At 40.0% G+C, this 23,868-nt stretch overlaps 2 protein-coding genes across 3 annotated transcripts; both read right to left on the bottom strand.

Annotated features, from left to right (window-relative positions):
* Positions 1-83: 83 nt before the first annotated feature.
* Positions 84-3,318, bottom strand: gp1bb (glycoprotein Ib platelet subunit beta). Its single transcript, XM_034118556.1, has 2 exons — positions 3,267-3,318; positions 84-1,748 (listed from the first exon to the last, which is right to left on the bottom strand). The coding sequence occupies exon 2, from the start codon at positions 1,735-1,737 to the stop codon at positions 1,168-1,170; it is 570 nt and encodes a 189-aa protein (XP_033974447.1). The 5' UTR covers positions 1,738-1,748; positions 3,267-3,318; the 3' UTR covers positions 84-1,167.
* A 1,612-nt stretch (positions 3,319-4,930) lies between these two features.
* Positions 4,931-22,812, bottom strand: sept5a (septin 5a). 2 transcript variants are annotated; one of them, XM_034118552.1, is made up of 12 exons: positions 22,705-22,812; positions 22,547-22,560; positions 9,540-9,630; positions 9,355-9,441; positions 8,004-8,127; positions 7,744-7,878; positions 7,372-7,489; positions 7,178-7,279; positions 6,260-6,356; positions 6,041-6,176; positions 5,801-5,903; positions 4,931-5,454 (listed from the first exon to the last, which is right to left on the bottom strand). In XM_034118552.1, exons 1-12 carry the CDS (start codon positions 22,751-22,753, stop codon positions 5,392-5,394), a joined length of 1,119 nt encoding a protein of 372 aa, XP_033974443.1. In that variant the 5' UTR covers positions 22,754-22,812; the 3' UTR covers positions 4,931-5,391. The 2 variants fall into 2 exon arrangements, with proteins under 2 accessions (XP_033974443.1, XP_033974442.1); XM_034118551.1 differs by lacking the exons at positions 22,547-22,560; positions 22,705-22,812 and adding an exon at positions 10,975-11,363.
* Positions 22,813-23,868: the final 1,056 nt, after the last annotated feature.

A 23,868-nucleotide genomic window follows, 5' to 3' on the forward strand; every position in this document is an offset into this window, starting at 1 on the left:
ATAGAACATTGGACCTAAGATAGAAAACTGGAGTTTCTTCATTTACCAATTTATAATATCAATAAATACACATTGTAAGCATGTTTGATGAGTACAACTGTGCACCACAGTTCAACCAATTGCTTTATTACTTTAATCAACATTAATAGTGAACTGACAAATTACAAAGAATTGCAACTTCAAGATTTGATGTGTAGTATGTCCACCAGACAGTAGGCCTACTGGCAAGTTTATTTGACAACTTAAATGTCTTTTTCAGTACATTTAATAGTCACAACAGTTTAATACCCATATTTCAGGACTCTAATCAAAAAACGTAAAATGTTTAAAAATAATATCATCCAATACAGAAGCCCATTTCAAACTCAAATAACAACATTCATCCTCAAAAATCCAGTATTGGTCGAACTTTAGTGCAGATCAATTTACATCGTTCTTTTTATAGACTATTTCTACAGTGGTATAGGATGGATGGTCTATGGATACACAGATGGTTGACAAATTTAAGAAAAAATAAATAAAGTGTAGTAGTCAGGTGTTCACGAATCTCCAGTTACAGAGCTAAATACCCTTCCACTTTTTCTTCGGCTTGTTTGGAAGCATCTGCAATTGTTATGATTCACTACACAGGTTTTCTTTTAATTTGTAATTTGCTTGCACAGATTTGGACACAATGGGCCCCTTTGCACAGACATGCAGAAAACTCCACCACCTCCCCAACATAATAGCAAAACACCCAGACTTTAAAGTTGTTTATCCTCTTTTTGTAGTTTTGTGTCTCTTTTTTGAAGATATCTTCTGTCTGTGGTTGTTTTGCATCTCTTTATGGTAATTTTGTACTCTTTGTATTCATTTTATGTCTCTTTGTGGTCATTTTGAGTTTCTTCCTGGTTTGTACATGTCTCTTTAAATTACATTTTATATATGAAGTCAATAGGGGCCCCTGACAATGTTGGCCCCTGGGTCTGAGCCCTGTGGGCCCATTCATTTATTCATTTGCCTGCCTGTGCACAAATTAAATTTGGATTCTGAAAAACCAAAACACTAAATACATATTCTTTCCAGTGTTTGAATAAATAAACCGATATCCTTCATTACTTTGGATCTAACAAACCACAGCAGCAGGTCAGATGCTGCCGTCCTTTAAGGACCCGTAGATGTTATCCCTCAGACCCTCCCCAAATGTGAAGCTCTCCTCGCCTCTTTGAAGAGCCTCTCGAACCTCCTCAGAAACACGATGAGAGCCACGAGCAGAGCCGCCTGCACCACCACAAACACAAACAGACACACCTGCGAGGCCAGAGCCAGGTCGCAGTACCAGTAGTGGCAGGACTCCAGGACCTCCTTCTCCGTTAAATACACCACCAGCCGCCCCCTCAGGCCGGGGGGGGAGCTGCAGTTGACGCCCAGATGTGACGTGAGGGAGATGGGCTGACGCAGCAGCCAGGCGCGCAGGTAGAGGACGCCACAGTCACACTCCCAGGGGTTTCCATGTAGAGAGATGGAGCGGAGAGAGGTCAAATCCTCCAGGAGCCCGTTAGGGAGGTGGGTCAGCCGGTTGTTGTGGAGGGAGAGGGAGGTGGTCCCTGCAGGGAAACTGGTGGGCAGCGAGGAAGAGGTGAGAGACCTGCTGCTGCAATCCACCTGACCACCATGGCAGGAGCAAAGGTGAGGGCAGGCGGATGACCTTTGACCTCCCAACAAGGGGAGCAGACACAGGAGCAGAAGCCCCTTCATGGTACCAATCACTGGAGAGAAGAGAACAAAGATTCATGTGTACCTAAGTGAACATTTGAGACTTGAGTATTTCTGACCCATGCTACTTCCTGCTTTGACTACTTTTTGCAGGCAAATACTGTACTTTTGACTTCATAATGTTAATATGACAACATCGGTTACTTTGCAGTTATATTTGTAATTCAAAATATTATCAACAAAAAATCATTATCATCAGTAAGGACAAGATAATACTTTGACCCAAGGGGAAGAACATTATAAGCTAGGCAGCAGTTAAATAATAAACCACATTTTGGATCCTTTTGCATAAGGAGTGGGTCATTTTACTTGAAAACTTTGAATGCAGTTTTCCACCACAGTGGGATGCATTTACTTGAGGAAAGGGTAATTATTCAAATACTGGTAACTTGGATTCATTTTATGTTTTACATTCAACAAAAAGGAAAAGAAAGAAGCAGCAAATGCTTGTTGTACCTCTTGTTAATCTGTAGGAACACTTAAATGACAGAAACTATTCCTACAATCGGCACACGGTCTGCTCTTGACTGTATGTTATCTATCTTTTGAAAAAGAAGAAGTGATAATTCAGCTGTCACTGGAGGGAATATGCAGGTTTAGCCACACATCAACGTACCAACCATTAGCTATATTAAGTTTGCAAAAAACTCAACTTTAATATTCCGCACTGCTGACTGGCATATCAATTAAGGTAAAAGTAGGCAAATGTACAGTCAAGGTAATGACTTGACATTGGAACAGTTTTATCTAAACACAGATAAATTACATTCATGTACTTATTAATATTTCTTTGTAGTGTTATTGAACACTGTTTTATTGATGTTTATTATTTAGTTCAAGAGCTGTTTGAATCTAAAATGATGAGAAAAACAATGAAGGTGTTCTTCAGTCGATCCAATCATTATGAAACTTAAAGCTCTTAATTGTATGTCAGCTCTGTGGTTCTGAGGATGTACTTTGTGGCGTTGTGTGAAGGTGAAGGTTTTTTAATTGTTTTTCTGCCATATATTCTCTCAGATCAGAACACCAACATTATACAATTTACTGAAACGCAGTACTGTGTTGATATCATTGGTTCAATACATAACATACACAAGGAACATTTGACAACCCAAAGCATGCCTTCAGATGTATTTGTATCTAACTCATTGTTTCTTCTCTTAATTGAAATCTCAACCCTGAGGTCAGGACATTCCAGTCTGTGACCGAGACCCCATGTGAGAGCCCTTGATAAACAGATAGGGCATAAAGCACTGACACCGTGTGTAGATGTAGGTGGGATACATTTTTTAAACTAATCTTTTACATTCTCTTTCCACTCCTTTAAAACAGTAGTTCTGCCAAACTGGACTTGACAGCTTTTTTTAATTACCATATTTTATTTTTGATATACTGATATGGTCCTTTGCATCAGAGATAAGGTTACATTAAATTGAGCCAGGAAACAATTGTTTAGCATCAATAATGTTAAGAAAGATACAGAACTAAAATGTCTTAGGAGAGTCATTTACCTTCAGTGCTGCGTGTCTTCAGGAGTGGACTGAGGCTGAGAGTGTGTGTGTGTGTGTGTGTGTGTGTGTGTGTGTGTGTGTGTGTGTGCGCGCTATGTTTTACAGCCAGCTGCCACCAACTGATAAAGACCTCTGACAAATATGACACGCACAAAGACGTCTAATAGGACATGGGAAGTATCTCCAACGACTCTTTATCTTAGCGGTTTTTATTTTTTAACGAATTAGGAAGTTCACTGGAAAACACGTTTGGTAAAATCGAGTGATTGTTCAATTTAAAGTTTCCTACAATTAATAAAGAGTTTTTAGTCAGCAGGTCAGCTTCAAGCTAAACAACTGTTATAATGATTGCTTAATATTATCAGTAATTTAATAACCTGTAAAAAGCTGTGTATTTAAGACATTGTAAGACAGCATGGTCTTAACAATGGATAATTACCAGTGATAGCAGAATACTTGGATATTTTCATTTTCACCTTATACTTATTAAACCCTACTATTCAGGGTACCATATTCAAATGTTGTAATTTTTAGTGCACTGCATTTATTAAAAAATACAAGGTACTTTTAAGATTCAGATTAATAAAACACATAACAGATACATTACAATGTTATCCATGTTGTTACAAACCTGACCTCCTTGTTATTTTTAGTTAAGTTTGAATTCAGAAATTTGACTTGTACATTTTTACTTTGTAATATAGTCAAAGTCCCTGTAAAGGAAAATGCAGTTTCTGTTCTGCTCTGACTGGCAGGCAGCAGATGATGTGCAGAGCAGAGGAAGAATGGCTGCAGGAGATAAACATGAATCAGCAGATAATGCTGCAGCTCTGAGCTCAGACTGACAGGCGGAAGTGACGGAGGATGTCGAGCTCACGCTGTAATGATCAGACAAACGATGCAGATTGACGAGAAACTAAAGTTTATTTGTCACACTTTTATAAATGGGGCACAGGCTGAGCTTACAGCCTTCAGGCAAAATATGTACTGTTTCTCAGCATCAGCACATACACACACACACGCACACACACTCGCACAAAAACACTCGCACATAGGATACACATCTTCACTAGCAGAATGCATCAACTCACTTTCGATCAGAGAGATTTTAAACAGAAGCACAAACAGCAGCTGCTCCTCTTTATCATTTTATGTTATTATTGGTCTATTTTTACCATAACGGCAACAAAGCATACTTATGTATTTTAATACAAGCATCGGCTATAAAGCAGGAGAAATATGCCCACAGCCTTTAGCGGATATGAGTAATGGCAACATGCTTGCACATGCACCCTGAACTGCACCGACCCTCTCATTATGTCAAAGGCTTTATCCTCCATTCACAGATAGCTACTGGCAATAAGTGCATTTTCAGTCAAAGATATGTTGACTTGCCATATGTGATAAATGTCACAGGAAAGACATTTATGGGGATCAGAGAGCAAAATAACAAGAGCAAAAGTTGGATTTAAAAAAAAAAAGAATAAGACCCAACGTGGTTAAAAGGGAGTTATATGGACGGACGACTGGAGGAAATATCATGAAATGCAACACACACACACACACACACACACACACACACACACACACACACACACACACACACACACACACACACACACACACACACACACACACACACACACACACACACACACACACACACACACACACACACACACACACACACACACACACACACACACACACACACACACACACACACACACAGTAAAAACAATATCCATCAAATGTTAACATCACCAACAACCTACATTTCTTTACAAAACATCATACCCTGACAAAATATCCAAAAAGTTTAGCATTGCATTTATAAATTAGATACAGAGAGTAGTAATTTAAATTACGCAATTATATTATATACTGTATGTTAAGACTGTTAAACCACAGCAAGAGGCTCAAGGTGGACAAACGGAGAGTTTCAGAGACAAAAAACGCCCTCTGACAAACAACCGTCCAGGCAGACAAACTATACAAAGCACCAAACTGAGGATAAACGTACAGCCGGAGCTGCCAATAACACGAGATTTCCATGTTCAAAGTCTGCAGGTCTCACTGTGGTTCAGGGGAGAAACAGCAGGTGGCGCTGCAGCACAGACTGACATCACTGCTCTTTGTCGTGCATCTGCTGCTGCATCTTATTCAGCATTTCCTGCATCCTCTTCAGCTGCACACAGAGAGAAACGCTCATTAATACCTCCTGCATGTAATGCTAGTGTTCATTTAATGGGAAAAAAGACAAAATATTACAGACTCTAGGACTAAGAAAGTAATCACTGTTTTCCTTCACGATATTGATGATGAAAAGTTGGATTTTAGTCCCACATCCACATTATAGCACTCAAAAAATATAACAGAATCCCCAGAGGGTTTTGTACTTATGTAAATGCTATACCTAAATGTTATTTTCGCATTTGTTTAATCTTTCTTTTTTTATATTTATACCCTTCTAGGAAAAATTAATGAAAAAAAACATATTCGATCAGAAATCAAAACATGAAGTGGCTTCATACCTCCTCATCTTTTAGCTTGATAAGTTTCTCAGTCTCTACATCCGGTGTGGACAGTGGCAGGATGGGGATGGGACTCTCCATTCGGTTGTCCTGAGCCAGTTTACTGAGGATGAGGAGAAAAAGATAATAGGGGGGAGAATAGGTGACTCAGGCAAAACTGTAGGATACTAACATCTGTGAAGATCAGCAGTTATCTGAGATGTTTACAAAACATTTCCCCTCTCTCCTGTTCACACCCACCTGGTCATCTCCTGTATGCACTGCGCTCTGTAGTTTTCGTAGTGCACGTCGCAGGTCACGTCTTTAAGGTCGTGCATGTGTGAGCGAATCAGCATGTTCCTCAGTTTTACAAAGTCACAGTGCGACTGGTTTTCCACTGAGAAAAGCAGTAGGACAAATATTTTAATAATCCAAGCTATTACATTCAAACTCAGTGTAATAACAGGAGGATAAACGCACCTTCAACGATCCCCCATGGGTACAGCCTCCCTCTCACTCTCTGCCCCCGCGCCTCCACCACTGTGTTACTGCCGATCACAGCGAAGGGGGTGCACTCCTGCACACAAAGACATGAGGGCCGGTTTGTTATTTTAACCCTGAACCATCCAGAGACAGCTCACTGAGCATGCTGGCCCCAGTTCATATTCACAGAGTTATACACACGCAAAAAAAACAAACAGATGGTTGTTTACTTTTCTTTCACAGATTTTCCCAGCTGATCTGTGATACACGGCACAAACCAAAAACGTTTCAATGCTCCGACACGTCATGTTAGGGTCATTGACAGGGCTTTAATGTCAGTAAGTAGATCAGGATTAGAAGGGAGGATATATAGAGAAGTGAAACTAACATTAATGATGACTAGACTTCCAAAGAGGAGTGAGTGAGTGAACACTGAGGTCCTGTTTAACATATTTGGGGAGTTTTTGATCAAGTATGTCCACACCAGGATTTATTCCCAGTCATGAAAAAGATTACTTTAAAACAGCAATAGAGGCATTTATGTTGGGAAATATGATTTACAGAAAAACTAACCATACAGCTAAACACATTAAACATACAGCAAACAAATAAATAGTGTTGTCAGTATTCTTTAAGAGAGGGTGTGTTCTCCAGTACTGTATCTGTAAAATCCTGGCTTTGGCTCTGAGTGACAAAAAGTGATTCTGTAAACTCCAGAGAAGGGGGGTACTGAAGAGCGACCGGCATGAGAACATTTGAGGAGTCTAGACATTTACTCATCCCAAAATCAAAGATTGAAATATTTTTTTCCCAGCATGCCTGGTCCTAAAACTTTTCTGTGTAAATGACCTTAATCTGTGTTTAGAGGTACAGCTAATTCCATGAAGAATGAATGCGTTCATGAACTGGACTCACCTTCAGCTCTTTGTCAAGCTGTTTAAACTCTTCATCCTCATCAGAGTCGCATTCAGGGAACTGGTACACCTTAATCCCAAACTTGTCTATTTCCTCTCGTATCTAAAGATAAATCAGAGTAATGGTCACAGTGAATGATCTGCATACAGTTTAACATGCTGAATTCACTGTGGAGCTGCAGCTCGGAGACTCACTCTGTCTTTGAGCTTCTTTATCTCGTTGGGCGTGAGGCAGTCGGCTTTCGCGATGAGTGGGATTATGTTCACTTTTTCATGTAGAGCCTTCATGAACTCGACATCGACCGGACGCAGTCTGCGGAGAGGAATCCAGCGTCAAGTACAGCGAGAGTACATTTCCCTAATCAAGACACCTTAAAGCGATGATGCCGTGCAGAAAATACGCAGGTAGAAAAGATGTTTCCTGCACCAATAATGAAAAAGGCGTGTGTGTATCTGTGTGTGTGTGTGTGTGTGTGTGTGTGTGTGTGTGTGTGTGTGTGTGTGTGTGTGTGTGTGTGTGTGTGTGTGTGTGTGTGTGTGTGTGTGTGTGTGTGTGTGTGTAATTACCCGTGCCCAAATGGAGGGATGAAGTAGAGGCAGCAGTGGACTCTGTTGTCCTGGATGTTCTTTCTGTTCAGTCCGCTCTCATCCCTGAAGTATTGCTCAAACTGCTGATCTATGTAGTCAGTGATTGGCTTCCAGCTAGGACACACACACACAGACACACACACACACACACACACACACACACACACACAACACAGACTGTGAATTGTAGCTTGCAGGCTGAATGAGGCAGTGTCAGAGCAGCAGGTCTCCCAGCTCACCACTCGTTGTTGTTGACGGCGTCTCCGAACCCCGGCGTGTCGACGATGGTCAGCTTGAGCTTGACTCCTTTCTCCTCGATGTCCACAGTGTGTTTGATGATCTCCACAGTCTGGTTTATCCGCTCTGCAAAGCACCCACACAGAGAAGGAGAATGAGACAAATGAAGGAAAACATCTTTGTTTTTCTGCCTCTAGCAACAGTGGCATGATTTATCAACATATTGATTCATTTGATATAAAAAAAACAGAGCCTCAATATTTTATAGAGGACAAACCCCATAGCCAGTTCACACTTTTACTAACATTTACAAAACAAGGCTTAATCATTTTGTGCCTGTGAGCCTGATGCATCAGTTGTTCTGTAATTTTTAATTGTAACCCATTAAAAATGTGTTTTATACAGTCTGTGGTTTTTGTTGGGGAGAATATTTTTTCTGGGCCCATGACTTTGACCCAGTTTATCAGTTTGTACTGCCCTTATGAGCACAGGCCTGCAACCTTGAGCTGCTGTGCTCTCAGTGTTTTGTCTCCCTGTGGCATCAGCTGATAGAGGTGTTATTGTGCTTTGTCTGTTTTATCTTGTTATGCAGCATGTTGATTATTCTCTCAGAACTAGCTAAATACATGGGTCTGGGGTAGAGATCTTCAGAATTTGTTTGCCATCCGCTGTTTCCACTCGTGGCACAGCACATGTCTTGTGAATTCTCCGGCCGAAGCTCCAAATAAACCATCAGTGTTTGCCATCAAAGTTCCTGCTCTCCCCGTGTCTCTCTGAGTCCTGTCTCCATTGCTTCAGAAGTTTCCATCACAGTTTTCACTTAACTAAATGTAGCCTGTTGCACCACACAAACTAGTTACTGCGTAGAGAATGAATGAATATTTACTTTCTGTCAGCATCAGGCATGTGTAACTGTTGCCTAGCAAACTGAACTACTGTAACTAGTAAAACCGATGTTAGCTGTCCAACACATCTGACATGTTGTTATGAATTATGTTTCCCAGGGTCATTTAACATTACATTTTGAACTTTAATGTTGGTAATTTTGTGTGATCTGACATTTCCGTATCACTGAAATGATTACATTTAGTTTGCACATATAAATACCAAACAAAATAATATATTGATCACAAATGAATGGCCATAGATATAAGTAGCGACGGGTTCACAGGACTTATCTGTGTCGCTTTAAACCTCTTCAGTGCAGCTGATATGTAAATGTGAGATACACTGTGGGCTAGTTTATACATACCTACGTTTATTGACATAAGTACCAGACCTCAGAGTGCTTGTATTGATCGAACAGTGCATTCATTATGATGCAGAGGCATAATGAATAGCATATAAACTCACCTTCAGCATTCAGTAACTTCCTGTCTTTGTAGAGGTCGGTGAGGAACAGGCTGTTAACCAGAGTGGATTTACCCATCCCCGACTCGCCTGCAGACAGACATATTTAATAATATGATATCATTTAAGTATTAGGTTAATTTGCCAGTTTATAAATGACATCTTAAATTGCATCTCCAGTTACTGACCTGCCACCATCAGTGTGAAATCGAAGCCTTTCTTCACAGACTTCCTGTGGACCTGGTTTGGCAGAGTGGCAAAACCCACATACTGTTTCTCCTGGGACAGAAAGACAAAGAAGAAGGTGTTGAGTATTAATGCATGATTTGTAAAAGAAAGTATCAGTCACTGAACGGGTGCGGCTTATTGTAGAGTTCAAACAAATAGTTGATTAGTGGAAAAGTAGGTTGACAGAAAAACGAATTGGCAGCTCTGTTAATAAATTAAACAAATATTGTATATTTTACTTTACTTTTTGATAACTTAAGGTCATCCAGAAGATAAAAATAAGGTATATTTAACAGACAAATGATGAATAATACTGTAATAATAATAAAGGTTGAGATAAGATCAAACTGTGTAATTCCATTTCCAATTCAATAATAAAATATACATTTTTCAGAAATGGCACCATCTACATAATAAATCATTTTACTTTTACTATATTTTGTAGCTAATGCCCTTTTACTAACCAATTTTTCTATGGACTTTTAACAGAATTGTTTTACTACTTGAATAGTTGACTAATTGTTTCAGGACTACAATAAAACATCAAAAACAGCTTCAAAATAACACCCAATAAGTGTAAGAGCGTCAGAGGGTTTCTAATGGGAACACAAAATGTATCTGGCAGCCTCTGATGCAGTAAAAATCACCACAACAGACAGAAAACTGCATGGAAAAACATGTGCACAGCATTCCTCTGAAGCAGCTGAGAATAAACCAGCGCCTCACTATTCCTCTTAAAGCCTCGCTGAAACACAATAAGCGACAGGATAGCAGTCTCTCGCTGTTCCACACAGAGAGGCTCAGTGCTGCAGCTCTCTGCTGCATCTGGCACAACGTCATCTTTACCCGACAGTGCCCGTTGACATGTGTGGGTAAAAGTACACACTCGAGGTCCATTGAGAGCATTCACACACAAACAGAAGCTACATTCAACAGACCTGAAAAGCTCTTATTCACTGGGCAAACACACAAGCCAAGCAAACAGTCAGAGTCCTCATGAACTGTCATAACTTGTCATAGGCATTTCCGACAGCGCCCCAGGGTGAGGATAACTTTGACAAAAACACACACACACACTCAGGCTGTGCAACCAGTTCATGGCAGACACACTTGTCAGAAAGCCAGAGAATGAGGAAATCTGTAGATAAATCAGTGAGTAATTATAAAAGCACAGTAAATCTGTCCCTCGAGGAATCACACACGCACCTCTACAGACAGCAGAGATTACATCAACAGACGCTGGCATTGAATCCAGGGGAGTAAGGTCTTCTACACTTATGCTTTTATAAAGTAATCCTCTACTCTTTGTCTATATTTTTCATTGTATTTTTAAATTGTCCTGATTGAGTTCCACTCTTTTTGTCTATTTATCCCTTAGAAATCCATTGTTTTTACCTTCTGCCTGGCGGTTCTCACTCGTGGGCACAGCAGCCGTTCCACCAATTTTTCTTGCAGCATGATGGCATCCATCCCAAACCGCTCCAACACTCACAGACCAAAAATAGCCACTGGTCTCAGAAAGTTGTAAAACAGTCCAGCAGGGATCAGAAAAACAGCACAACTTGGAGCCTTGAGATCTCGATAAACCTTCGCCCTGTGTCCTTTCTGGAAATGTCTCAAACACACCTCTACCCGGTTTGTGCTCTTCAAATGTGCGCCTTATGTTCCTCCTACTCTCCTTCTCTTGATTCCGTTTCTTTTCTTTTTCTTTCTTTCCTCTGCAGCGCTCCGACTCTCCCTGTTCAGACAGGTACAGAGGAATTCTCTCTGAGAGGGAGGGTGACGGAGAGCGGGAGTAAGAGAGAAGTGGCAATTTGAGGGAGGAAACAAGGGAGGGATGGAAGAAGCGAACGGCTAAAAGAAACTCATTCATTCAACATGGATTCCCTCCCCCAGCTCAGACAGTTGAAAAATAAATCTCTACTCTACACCGAGAGAAATGCTCAACAGAGAAATGCACAGGGAGAAGCAACAGACGTAAGGTTTTGTGACAAAATAACTAGTGTGAACTTGACGGTCCAATAAGCTGTAGAATAAACAACAGATAAAGAAACAAGTACAGGCTTGTGGAGAGAGTTGATCAGATTAACAAGTAAATAAACTTGAGTCTGAGCACGGGTGTGTGTGTTGTTTAGACAAGAGGTTTACAGTGAGTGCCTTAAGCCAAAAGGTGACATTTTTATTGAATCCTTTTCTTCATGTTTCACATAATCTTACAAACTTTACTTAAGTAAAATAACCAAAGTATCGACTGACACACGTACTGAAAGAAAAGTAAAATGACTTTTCCTGCAAACAAATGCTCCATGAGATATTGACTGATTTAAACACTTCACTGTTGTAGTTTAATGTTTTAACAACTGTATATAGTAACATAATAACTTTATCATTTAGGAAGTTAAATCTGTCTCTAACCTATGGTCAGCCTCCAACAAACAAATAGATAAACCAGAGGGGGTGTACAATTGTTATTGTTAGATAAAAGAAGAAAAAGCTGAGTTTTGCTACTCCAATCTATATTTATTTTCTGTACTTTTCTCTAGTTTTTATATAGGAACTGCTCAAACTGGTAAACATCTCAAATGAGACAAGGGGTCCTCGGGTCAATGCTATAGCTAATATGATCATAATGGTATTTTCCTTCTTTTTTTATTTTTAAGTCTATTTTATCTAAACTATAGGCATGTTTTAAAAGTAATAGTAATTTGGGATAACAATTTATACTTTTGAATCATAAGTTAAAGGAGAAATGTATGCAATAACAATATATAAAATGATAATTTTATATTTATAAATGTACAGTGTGAGTTGTATTAAGCAAAAAAGCAAATTAGCATATTTACTAAAATATCAAACATTACCTTGAATAATGTTACATGTTTTACATTAATGAATGGATTGGTTTTGTTTGGTGATTAAAGTAAATCCCCAACAGATACCTATGAGTCCTAGCTGAAATTGAGAAGATCTCGTCTAGACAGTAATGTAAAGGATGTGGTGGTTGTGTGTGTGTGTGCGCGTGTGCGTGTGCGTGTGCGTGTGTAGAGGTGAATGAGGTACATTTCATGGCAGAGGTTGCAGTGGATTGCTTCCAGATGTGATGGTGGTGTGTGTGAGTGCGTGTGCGTGCGCGTGCGTGTGTGTGTGTGTGTCCGGCTCATACATTATGTGGGCCGCAGAGCTTAAATGCTCTTTGAAATAAAAGCTGTTTTTTTCACCCTTTCTTTCCCAAAAGTACACACCCCACAGTGATGCCACGTACAGGATGTAACAATCACACTCCACACCACTGGGGGGCGACAGAGGAATCCACTCTGATAATAAGTTTATGTTTTCAAATATACAGAGTGTGAGCCTCATGAAGGAAATAAACAACATGGTGGTGCAAGATGAAGAGTTTGCATCATTTTAGACATGAAAGAGTGTGTGGGGGGGGGGGGGGGGGCAATCTGAATAAAAGAGAAGAACAGATGCCTTGAAATGGTGTAACAATAGCCCCCCCCGGCTACACCCCCCACCTTAGGTCTTTATCAGAGGCCATCTGTCCCTTTCTCCTATGACCAGACAGATACCAGCTTAATGTTTGTCACGCCTCTTTTGTTGTGCAAATTTGATCAATCAAAAATCTGTCATTACTAAGAGAAGCCAAAAAGTTGTGTCTCTATTAATATTATTCATTCACAACCTCCCTCCTGTCACCATGTCAGGTTGTTGCTGCTGCTGCTGCTGCTTTCACCTCTCAGGTCACACATGAAATAGGCTTGGATTATGAAAAAGGGGCTATTTAGATCAAAGAGGTGGGTTATGATCTGTTGATACACATTAGGCTGGGGACAGGCTCAAAATGTCTGAATTTTTACGATCATACGCATTATTTATAATTTATGGAAACTGATTTTTCATGCAGGTCTGCGCTCTGCCCTTCTAGTTCAGTTTAGTTTTCTAGGGCACTTAAGAAAGAGATGCAACCGGATGTATTCTTGACAGTTTTGGATAATATAAGATGACACAGAGTTTTAAGATGCAACCATTCATTCAATCGGACCACTTGTTCCGCAATTGGAAAACCGAAAATGTAATCAACACGTAATTACTCTTGAATATACAGACCCTTTTAACACACGTCAAACTCATGAAACACCAATTAATTCAGACATTATCCACCATCAATGCCTGAAGGTCTGGATGAAAAGGTTGGGAAATGTGCAAGACATTGTCATGGTTTCTGTTATGCATTCAAACTGTATATCGTAAGAAAAGGGCACTCTGGCTTTTGCTGTTATAGAGGTACTAAGTTGTCTTTGGCATCCTCCAGCTGATCATTACATTACATTACATTTAGCTGACGCTTTTATCCAAAGTGACTTACAATAAGTTCATTCGACCAAGAAGATACAAACTTGAAGAAAACAGAATCATATAAGTACATTAGGTTTCATAGAGGCAAACCATTTTAAGTGCTACTCAACTGGCTTTAGATAAGCCAGTCCTTTGTTAGTATATGAGTGCTTAGTTAGTATATAAGTGCTTTTTATTTTATTTTATTTAAATTTCTTTTTCATTTTATTGCTCAAAGTGGAGTCGAAAGAGATGAGTTTTCAGTCTGCGCCGGAAGATGTGTAAGCTTTCTGCTGTCCTGATGTCAATGTCAAACTTAAAGGGAAGGTCGAGTGGACGGCAGGTGAAGAGCGACATGAAGGGCCAACCATGAGTCAGGTCTAATGTCAGCAAGCAGTCAGCAGGCAAGTTAAAAAAACATCTTGTGGTGTTTGGCTTTTACATGATGGTAGAACTGTATATAGGTTGTGGTTTATTAACTTCATGTGAATGTTTGTAGACATCATCTTGTTATTTCCTGTTCTTCTTTTCTCCCTCGGAAATAACTGCAGGTAATGTTTTTCAAATGTTGATTTTTAAGTCTACGAACTGACTGTCCAAACCCTGGAAAAACTTTAATGTTAAATCTTCACAGAAGCATTAACTAGGCAATTTTTGGCAACAGAAGGATTTTGCAGATCAACTTTCTGTCAGTGAATTTCATTTTTAATCAACCAAATTAATTTGCAATGCTTTAAAATTGCCTTTTCAAATAAAGATTAGCCTACTTATTTCTTTATTTTTAATCTACCAACTGTCATTTGGACATCATTATGTTTAAAGAGAACTGAAAGATGTGCAGGGTCCTCATGTTGACAATATATGGTCTCTGACTTTGTGCTTCTTCTGCCCTTACCACAATTACAAATAGAGACTTCCTCGCTGTCAGACCATGACTGTTGGTGTCAGTGAGTGAAGATGCTGGACGGTCCTGCAGAGACAGCTTCTTCCTCTCAGTCATAGAAAGTGGTGGTCTTAACGGAAACGGCTCTCAAAAGACCCCATGAGTCAACTCTATTGGCAGGATGGACGGACACACACACACACACACACACACACACACACACACACACACACACACACACACACACACACACACACACACACACACACACACACACACACACACACACACACACACACACACACACACACACACACACACACACACACACACACACACACACACACACACACACACACACACACACCACACACACACACACACACACACACACACACACACACACACACACACACACACACACACACACACACACACACACACACACACACACACACACACACACACACACACACACACACACACACACACACACACACACACACACACACACACCTTTTTCAGATTACAGTTGATGACAAACACCACCATAGCACCATGTGTCCGATTTTGTGCAGATCGTTGTGCAAAGGAAGACAGGAATATGTTCCATCAAAGACTTCAAAAAGGATAGGTACAAAAGCAGCTCTTAGAAGAGTTAGTTTGATTTAAAGGTTACTAAGTTACTTATTTACTATCCTTAACATTTTAACAAGATGACATCTACCAGCCCTAATATAGTGACGCTCTCCAATACCAGAGAAAGTCTGCTGATAGCATTGAATCCCTCTGTATATTGAATGAGGGAAAGATACGTTACATTGCTTTTCAATTCAACGTTTTGTCTTTGTGAGGAAAATGTGTTACAGTATGTGTTGTGTTTTATACTTTCACACTTTAAAGGTCATTTATTAAGGAGCTAACATTGTTAGCCTAAGTGGATACGCAGAAAGTCAGGGCGGCAATCTCAGCGGTATACTCCATATTAGCGCAATGCCAAGCAGGGGTTATTAGCTAGTCTCAGGGGGTAGCCACACAAGGACTCACATGCACGAGCAGCAGGCAATGTGATAAAGTACTGAGAAAATTAGGATTAAAACACGCGCAGAGGAAGTGTGACTTCAGAATGTTCTGCTCAGGTAGACATCACTCAACTATAGCGTTCCAAAGCATAGGGGTGTATGCTGCTATATTACATTTGTAAATCCTGTATACATTAAAGATTTATTTTAACAGCCTCGTGATCATTTAAACACATTTTTCTTTGTAACAGCAAAACGGTAAGCTAAGTAAAAGAGGAATTACTGGTAGTCAAAAAAATCTACCAAACTTCAGTAATGAGGGTTTTTTAACCCCTGCTTTGAAAACTGCAGGCTCAGAACAATCTTGAATTTGCAGCCTGTGATCCAGCCGACCTTTACTGATGACTTCTGTGCTTCCCCCAGCCGTGCAGCTGACATTTTCACATCATTAACCCTGATTGGTCTCTTAAATATGTAGCTTGCCCACCAACGTGTGAGGCAACAGAGGGTGGAGGGAGAGATAAGAAGAGATAGGATGGATGAGGGAGAGGGGTACAAAAACACCATCAATGAACCCCTAAGCCCCCCGGCCCCCTCCTGCTTTCTCTCCTTGGAGATGCAGCAGCCTGTGTGCACTCAGCTCTTTCACATGCTAATCTTACAGCATGTTATTGCTCAGGCAACAACAAATAGCTTCACTGAAGGACACTTGGCCATCGTAGCCCAGTTTTAGCATCCGGCTATTTACTGACAATGGACGCTTGTGGGAGCATGGCTGTAACCCTGAAATGTATTAAAAACATCCCAGAATATTCAGCAGGAGGATTCAATCAGATGTCGTCAGGAAAGAAAGTTTTGTAAAATAAAAATGGTGGCAACAACTTCTAATACTCACAGTATAGGTCAAACTAGATCCTTATAACAACACATTGTATTTGTCTTGGAATGTGTTGACTATAAGAAACAAATAGTTAAAATAATCTTAAACTAAAGATTGCTGGCTTAAATGTTAAGCTCACTTTTGGTTTTCAACTGATGTTTAAAAAGAATAAAACGTTTCCAGATCAACATTTGAAGCAAACTTAATAAGCTAATGAAGACCTAGTGATTCAGTTTAAAATCTCTGGAGCAGGTCAAGTTGAGTTGAGATTGTTTTGTCGATTGTTGTTTCCCAGGTCAGAAATAAACTGCCAAGCTCAAGGAAATTATGGGGGAAAACAAAATGATGCCTAGATAGGAATTTCAAGCAACATTTCAGATTTATTTTGCAGTTTGATGTTATAAAATAATCTCTATATTTATTTAATGGATTACATCAGACTCCCTATTTCCAAAGAACTGATCTTATAAAACATATCAAGGCAGACAAAATACTTGAAAAGATTTCAAATCATCTTTTTATCTGGGTCAGCCTCCAGTTGCTTTCTAAAAGCTTCTTGAGATGCGCAGTGGAGACATGACGAGTGTTGCAGTGTTGCGTATACAACTCAGAGAAGGAAAGGAGCTGAGCTGCTTCAGGTACAAGACGAAACACTAAGCAGCACCTACGCTCTACTGAATCATAACATGAGTGTTTGCAGCATGACAAAATGAAAGAATGTGCATGTGAACACCGCAGGGCAGAAACTCCTCCAACACCTGAACAACAACTGGAGCTTTGACTGTCACGGAGGAAAGCCCCTCCAAAGAGAACCTGTAGAGGCAGAAACTCACACAAAGGTGACAGAAGCTGCTTTATCCTCCATGGCTGTGTTCATTACAGACTGTTGGTATTCAAGCAATCTTTACTGGGTGTTGAGTCTGTGCCCTCACTGTAACTATATCGTCATTTCAGGCTGATGCTGTGCTCTCAAACATTGTTACATTAAATTACATGTCACTTGTTAGACGCTTTTATCCAAAGCGACTTATACATTCAGTACTGTGGGCAATCTCCACAGGAGCAATTTTGGGTATAGTGTGTTGCCCAATGACAACGACATGCTGACTAAAATGTGCTTTATAAATAAAACCTGATTTGATTTGATTTGACTTGACTTGACTGCAGTGGGACTCGAACTTGCTCTCCCCTGAAGATCAGCGCACTATTCCACTGAGCCACAGTCTCAATCCGACAGGACTTTATTGTACTTTTCTTAAAGTGTTATAAATATTCGAACAATATCAAAACTCAGTCTACATTTTGGGAAACTGTGTGAAGCACAAGACATCTAAAATATGATGAAGCCATAATTGTCAATCTTCCAGTTTGTGTGTACAGACAGAGAGATCGAAATACTGTTTCCCACAATCCCGAATATAAAAACAAATGTATATAAAATATAAAAATATGTGTGACATAGAAGTGCAAGGTCATTTGACCAGCCACCAGCCTTGTCCTCTTAAACAGGGTTCATACACTTTTTCACCAATGATTTTCAATGACTTTTCCCTGACTTCTCCATGACCTTTACCTAATTTTCCATGACCAAAATAATTACTCTTTCTCAGCGGTACCACTGAAAATGGTTTATTTTAACATGGAACAGGAAAATAAGGTCTGCATATGAAACATGTTGTGCCTATCTAAAACAAATCAAATAGGCTTACTAGCTTCTACACGCTAAAGCAACTAAAATCTCTCACCAGCAAAATACCTCGTCAGTTAAATGCCATTTTACGTTTCATTACTATACTATACAGTATTTATTATCATTATAGTATTACTATTTCGGCGATTAGCTAAAATATAAATTATATTTGATGCAACTTTAGTTACATTTCCATGACTTTTCCAAAACTTTGGGAAAAATATTGTTTTCCATAACTTTTCCAGGGCCTGGAATTAGCATTTTGAATTTCCATGACTTTTCCAGGTTTTTAATGACTGTAAGAACCCTGTTAAAGCATATATTTTTTGCTGAAAAGCCGGAGCCACAGGGGATTCAAATCCCAGATTTAATACCCCACCCAATCCCCCGATTATGCCGGTTCCTGCTCTGCAGCTGGTCCACACCGGGAGCTGGTGAGGGGCCCATCTGTGGCAGCGACAGTGTTTAAAGACAGAGAGTGAGGGGAGGGTGGAGCGGATACTGAGTGTATCTGAAGGGGAGTCACACGTGCACTGTTGCAAAAGCTTGTGATACAACATCTGTTCGCTGCTGCAGCGACACACCAGCGTGTGTGATGTGGCCGCTGAACTTTTATTTCATCTCAAACCGAGGTGACAACAGATGTGATAACGCCGAGACATTTCCTCATACACGTCTGCAGTTGTAAGAACAGATACACAAGTAAAGGTTTTAAAAGTCAGACAGTTATTCTTAAACAAACAAAAAGTTGAATTAATAAGTTGTAAAACTGATTTCAGGAGTTACTCATTCTTGTATGAGTAGCTTATTGTGGCTCTTTTCTATTCTGACACTATTCAACTTTTCAAACATTATCCTGTAATTGTCACATGTGGCTACAGGGACTGTTATTCAGCAGAAGTAATGTTGACTTCCTAAGTAAATAAAGTATAAAACATATTATATAAAGTTAATAGTAACTGTATTTTTGGCTGTGTTGTATTATGGTCTACTGAGGCTCTAGTTATGGAGAACACTATCTATAAAAAACTCTTCTATGATCAATCACTTTTATTCTTTATTGTATCATTCTTACAAACCAAATACTGCTATATTATTTCTTAATTCTGTAAATAAAAACATTTATCCAGACTTTAACATTTTGTCAGGATGTTTTTACAGCTGTGATCATTCTGGATGTGATTCACATTTCTGTTATCTTTCACCATATCGTGATGACACACTAATGACAATACAAATCTATTTGTATTTCCTCTTTCAGTTTCTCTGATAAAAAAACAACAACTATCCAGTGAATACACCCACCCACTCACAGAATAATCACAGCACGGGATTGTGGGTAGGTCAGATGGTGTCATCCACTCACTTTGTATCAGAGAAGTGCTGGAAACGGATAAAAAAAGACTGTTGCCAGGCAACGTAATATCACAGCAAAGGAAGTGACATGAATGTTTAGGGATATGAAGGAGTGAGACGCAGAGAGAGGAAAAGGAGAAGGGAAATATTGATTTAGGACTGATTATCAGTGATGATTATTTTAACAGTTATGATCTCATCTTTCACTGAGCACTAGTATTTTTTTGTCCTCCTCCGCAGCCGGGATGATACACAAGTATCAGATGCAGTATGTGGGAGTGAAGAGCGGCTGAAAGCCAAGAAGAAAAACTCACAAGGTGTAAAAACTGTAGTAATGAAAATACTGGGCATGAATGAATCATTACACGTTTAGGAGTGTTAAGACATTTATACCGATTGATTTTAATTTTAGGTAGGTCTCTGAAACAATCATATTAATCCAGGTTTTCCCTTTTGTATAAACTGTGTGTGTGTGTGTGTGTGTGTGTGTGTGTGTGTGTGTGTGTGTGTGTGTGTGTGTGTGTGTGTGTGTGTGTGTGCGTGCGTAGACTGGACAAATATGAAGATGGGAATCAGTTGTGGGTAAAATATATATTTTTTAGGAAGTTAAGGATCAATATTCTATGTGCATCCCTTGGACAATTATTGATAACTGAACATTATTGTTTAAGTGATATACCAATTCACTAAAGCAAAGACTGCTTTTTTATTTTGTTACTTAATGTAGACTTTACAGTTGATCACATTTGTTATTACAACACCTGATGCTTTTTAGCTTTGTGGTGCTTCATGCTCATTTGAAAAACAATTACAACTGTTTATCCAATTCACAACCAAGAAGGCAATCGAGATACACAACGACCCCACCCATCCCCTCAACCCTGCATTCACGCTGCCACCATCAGGTCTCAGACTGAAGATCCCTATGTCCAGATAAAAGGACCATGAGAAATCCTTTATTCCATCGGCTGTGACCATCCTGAATAACAGCCTGTTACTCAAACACACACACACCCATTCAATATATATACCTTGACTCAACTTGAGCCCCCTTTTCAAACTTCAAGGATCATTCTTAGGACATTCTACCACCAATACCATCACCTAATTTTAATGTTATAGTAAATGATTTACAATGAATACAGCTGATACTTTAATGGACCCATTCCAGTGGAAGAACAAACCACTGTGCACTTTTACTGCCATTTAGTCAATTTAAGTTGCAATTTCCCTAATTTTGTGTGTCAGAATTGTATGTTAAAGGTAGGGTAGGTAAGTTTGAGAAACCGGCTCGAGATTGCTAGAATTTGAAAACACACAACCGGAGAAAATCTGCCACTTCCTTATAGAGCCCCTCCTCCAACACACACGTACGCGCACATGACCAATGAGGGCACGAGATAAGTTTGTGCACAGATGGAAGGCTGACAGGCAGGTAGGCCATCCAGTTATTTTAGCCGGCCGGCTAAAATGATTGGTGGTGCTTTTTACAGCACTACGGCTTCCACAGATGACATTTTTTTATGGATTTGTTGTCAAAGCACTTAAGATATTCATTGCTATCGGGATGTTAAGAGCATTCCATGGAATATAACAAAAAGTGTATCTCGAGCCGGTTTCTCAAACGTACCTACCCTACCTTTAAAGGTGGGGTAGGTAATTTTGGAGAAACCAGCTCGAGTGCGCTAGAATTTGAAAATACACAACCGGAGAAAATCTGCCACTTCCTTACAGAGCCCCTCCTCCAACACACACGAACGCACACATGACCAATGAGGGCACGAGATAAGTTTGTGCACAGATGGAAGGCTGACGGGCAGGTAGGCCATCCAGTCATTTTAGCCGGGCCGGCTAAAATGATTGGTCGTACTTTTTACAGTACTACGGCTTCCACAGATGACATTTTTTTATGGATTTTTTGTCAAAGCACTTAAGATATTCATTGCTATCGGGATGTTAAGAGCATTCCATGGAATATAACAAAAAGTGTATCTCGAGCCGGTTTCTCAAACTTACCTACCCTACCTTTAAGTACGGTGTATGTTGAGTGTTATTTTATCCTATTTGCCAGTGCAAAAGACAAATTACTATTATGTGTAAATGTAATGGACAATAAAGTATTCTGAATTTGAACCAGGTTGTTGAAGGACGTGATTTTAAATACGTTAACAATCAGGTTAGCTGAATCATCCAAGCACACTGACTCAGCACGTGCACATGGCCTTATACTGTCATCAGACACTATATGCAAAGGGGAGAGGGGGAGGAGGAGGAAGGCCCCGGGTCATCAATGCGACCTCCCCTACAGGCTCGTGTGGCAGCTGTGTTTCTGAGCTGAACAATGGTGAGCAAGGTTCACTCTGTAGGCAGGAGCCGAGCTGATATAACGTCATAATCAGGTCAGTCCATCAGTCGACTTAATGTCCTATATGATCGCAAATAACGAGAAGGATGGAGAGGAAGGAAGGATGCTGCCATTTGGGTACCATGTTGGCTGCCGGCCTGCTCCACATATGCTTCTATAAATGAAACCTAACCCCCCCAGAGCCACACATGGTGATCACACATCATCACAGAGCATCCTGTGATGGCATGGCTGCCCTCAGAGCATCTGCGCTTACACAACTGACAGGCAAACCTACACATCGGGGAGGAAAAAAAACCGAGTGCATGCGACCTGAAACGTAAATATTGCTGATGCTGATGCAACCGAGGCCGTCCCGGGAGACGCTGAATGCTCACAACGCACGATATTAAATAGCAAATCTAAATATAATAATTTAAAGGATGTCTCTTACCTCGGCGGTTTCCTCTGTTGGACATTACAGGATGGATGAGGAGGGAGGCAGGTGCAGGGATGCAGAGCGACGCCCAGGGAGACAGAAACATGAAGCAGTCAGTGCACAGACTCTCATAAACACATGGCTGTATATATAATCCAGAAAAACATGCTCACCTCCTGTTTTCACCGGGATCCGGCTCTTGTACCTGATGTTGCTCGACATGTTGCCTGCTCTCCTCCTCGATTTTACCGAAGCGACGGCTCACAGAACGCGGCCCCTCGCCTCGCCTCCAAAGCCCGGACAGACAGCAGGAGGGCGGGCCTAGCTGACAGATGCAAGCCCCTCCTCCTCCACACAGACAGCCAATCACACTGAAGGCAGGGGTCCTACTTCATGGATATTTATACAATTGGTACTACAAGCAGGGGTCCTAAAGGATGCCACGAGGGGCTGAGGGTTCTCTAAACACATGTTCATCCATAGATGTGTCCAAACCAACCTCGCTGACATCCATCCATAACTTCTTTCCGGTGTCCAGTAAGACAGATTTTGTACAGTGTTCAATTATCATATAAACAAATGCAACAATCAGTCCAAAAATGTGAATATGATTATCAATTACATGTTTTCCAAGAAATTGTAAGTGAAAATTCTGACAAATCATTGGCCAAAAGGTGTTTCCACTATCATTGGATACACAATGAAATAATCCTGTCAGATAAACCTACAGATTCAACACTTAACTTCTCTTAGCAATTGTTTATATTGAAGGGAAGTGCTGCAAGGATAAGTCAAACTATTTTCAAATTATTGAATACAATTCGTTTTTCATGCTGTTTTATGCTTTGTCATGCTTATTAAGCTGAATATGTTTGGCTTTTGGACTCACAGTATAAGACATTAAAGACATTACCTTGGACACTTTGGACTTCGCTATTTTCTAAAATGTATAGACCCAACAATATAATCAACACATTAATCAATAATAAAAGCAGTAGTTAGTTAAAGTCTAATGAAGCATTACTATTTACGTTAATACACCCTGGCGAGTGGTGAAGGCTTTTGCCTCAACACAATCACTGCATAGCCTTTTAATGTAGACTTATGTTGAACATATTTTGGTAACTCTCAGACTTTCTTAAGAAGACTGAACAAAAATCAATGAAAACATGCCAACAATTTAATGCTAAATACTTATTTTACCACCTCGTGAAATCTCAAGTCAAAAACACCAGAAATAAACTCATGCAACTCATGAGCAGAAGTCACTGTGCCCATGAGTCAATTCGAATCACTGATCATGTCCATTTTTACTTTTAACAAACACTATTAACAAT

The sequence above is a fragment of the Trematomus bernacchii genome, unplaced genomic scaffold (genome assembly GCF_902827165.1).
Source record: "Trematomus bernacchii unplaced genomic scaffold, fTreBer1.1, whole genome shotgun sequence".
Lineage (NCBI taxonomy): Eukaryota > Metazoa > Chordata > Actinopteri > Perciformes > Nototheniidae > Trematomus > Trematomus bernacchii.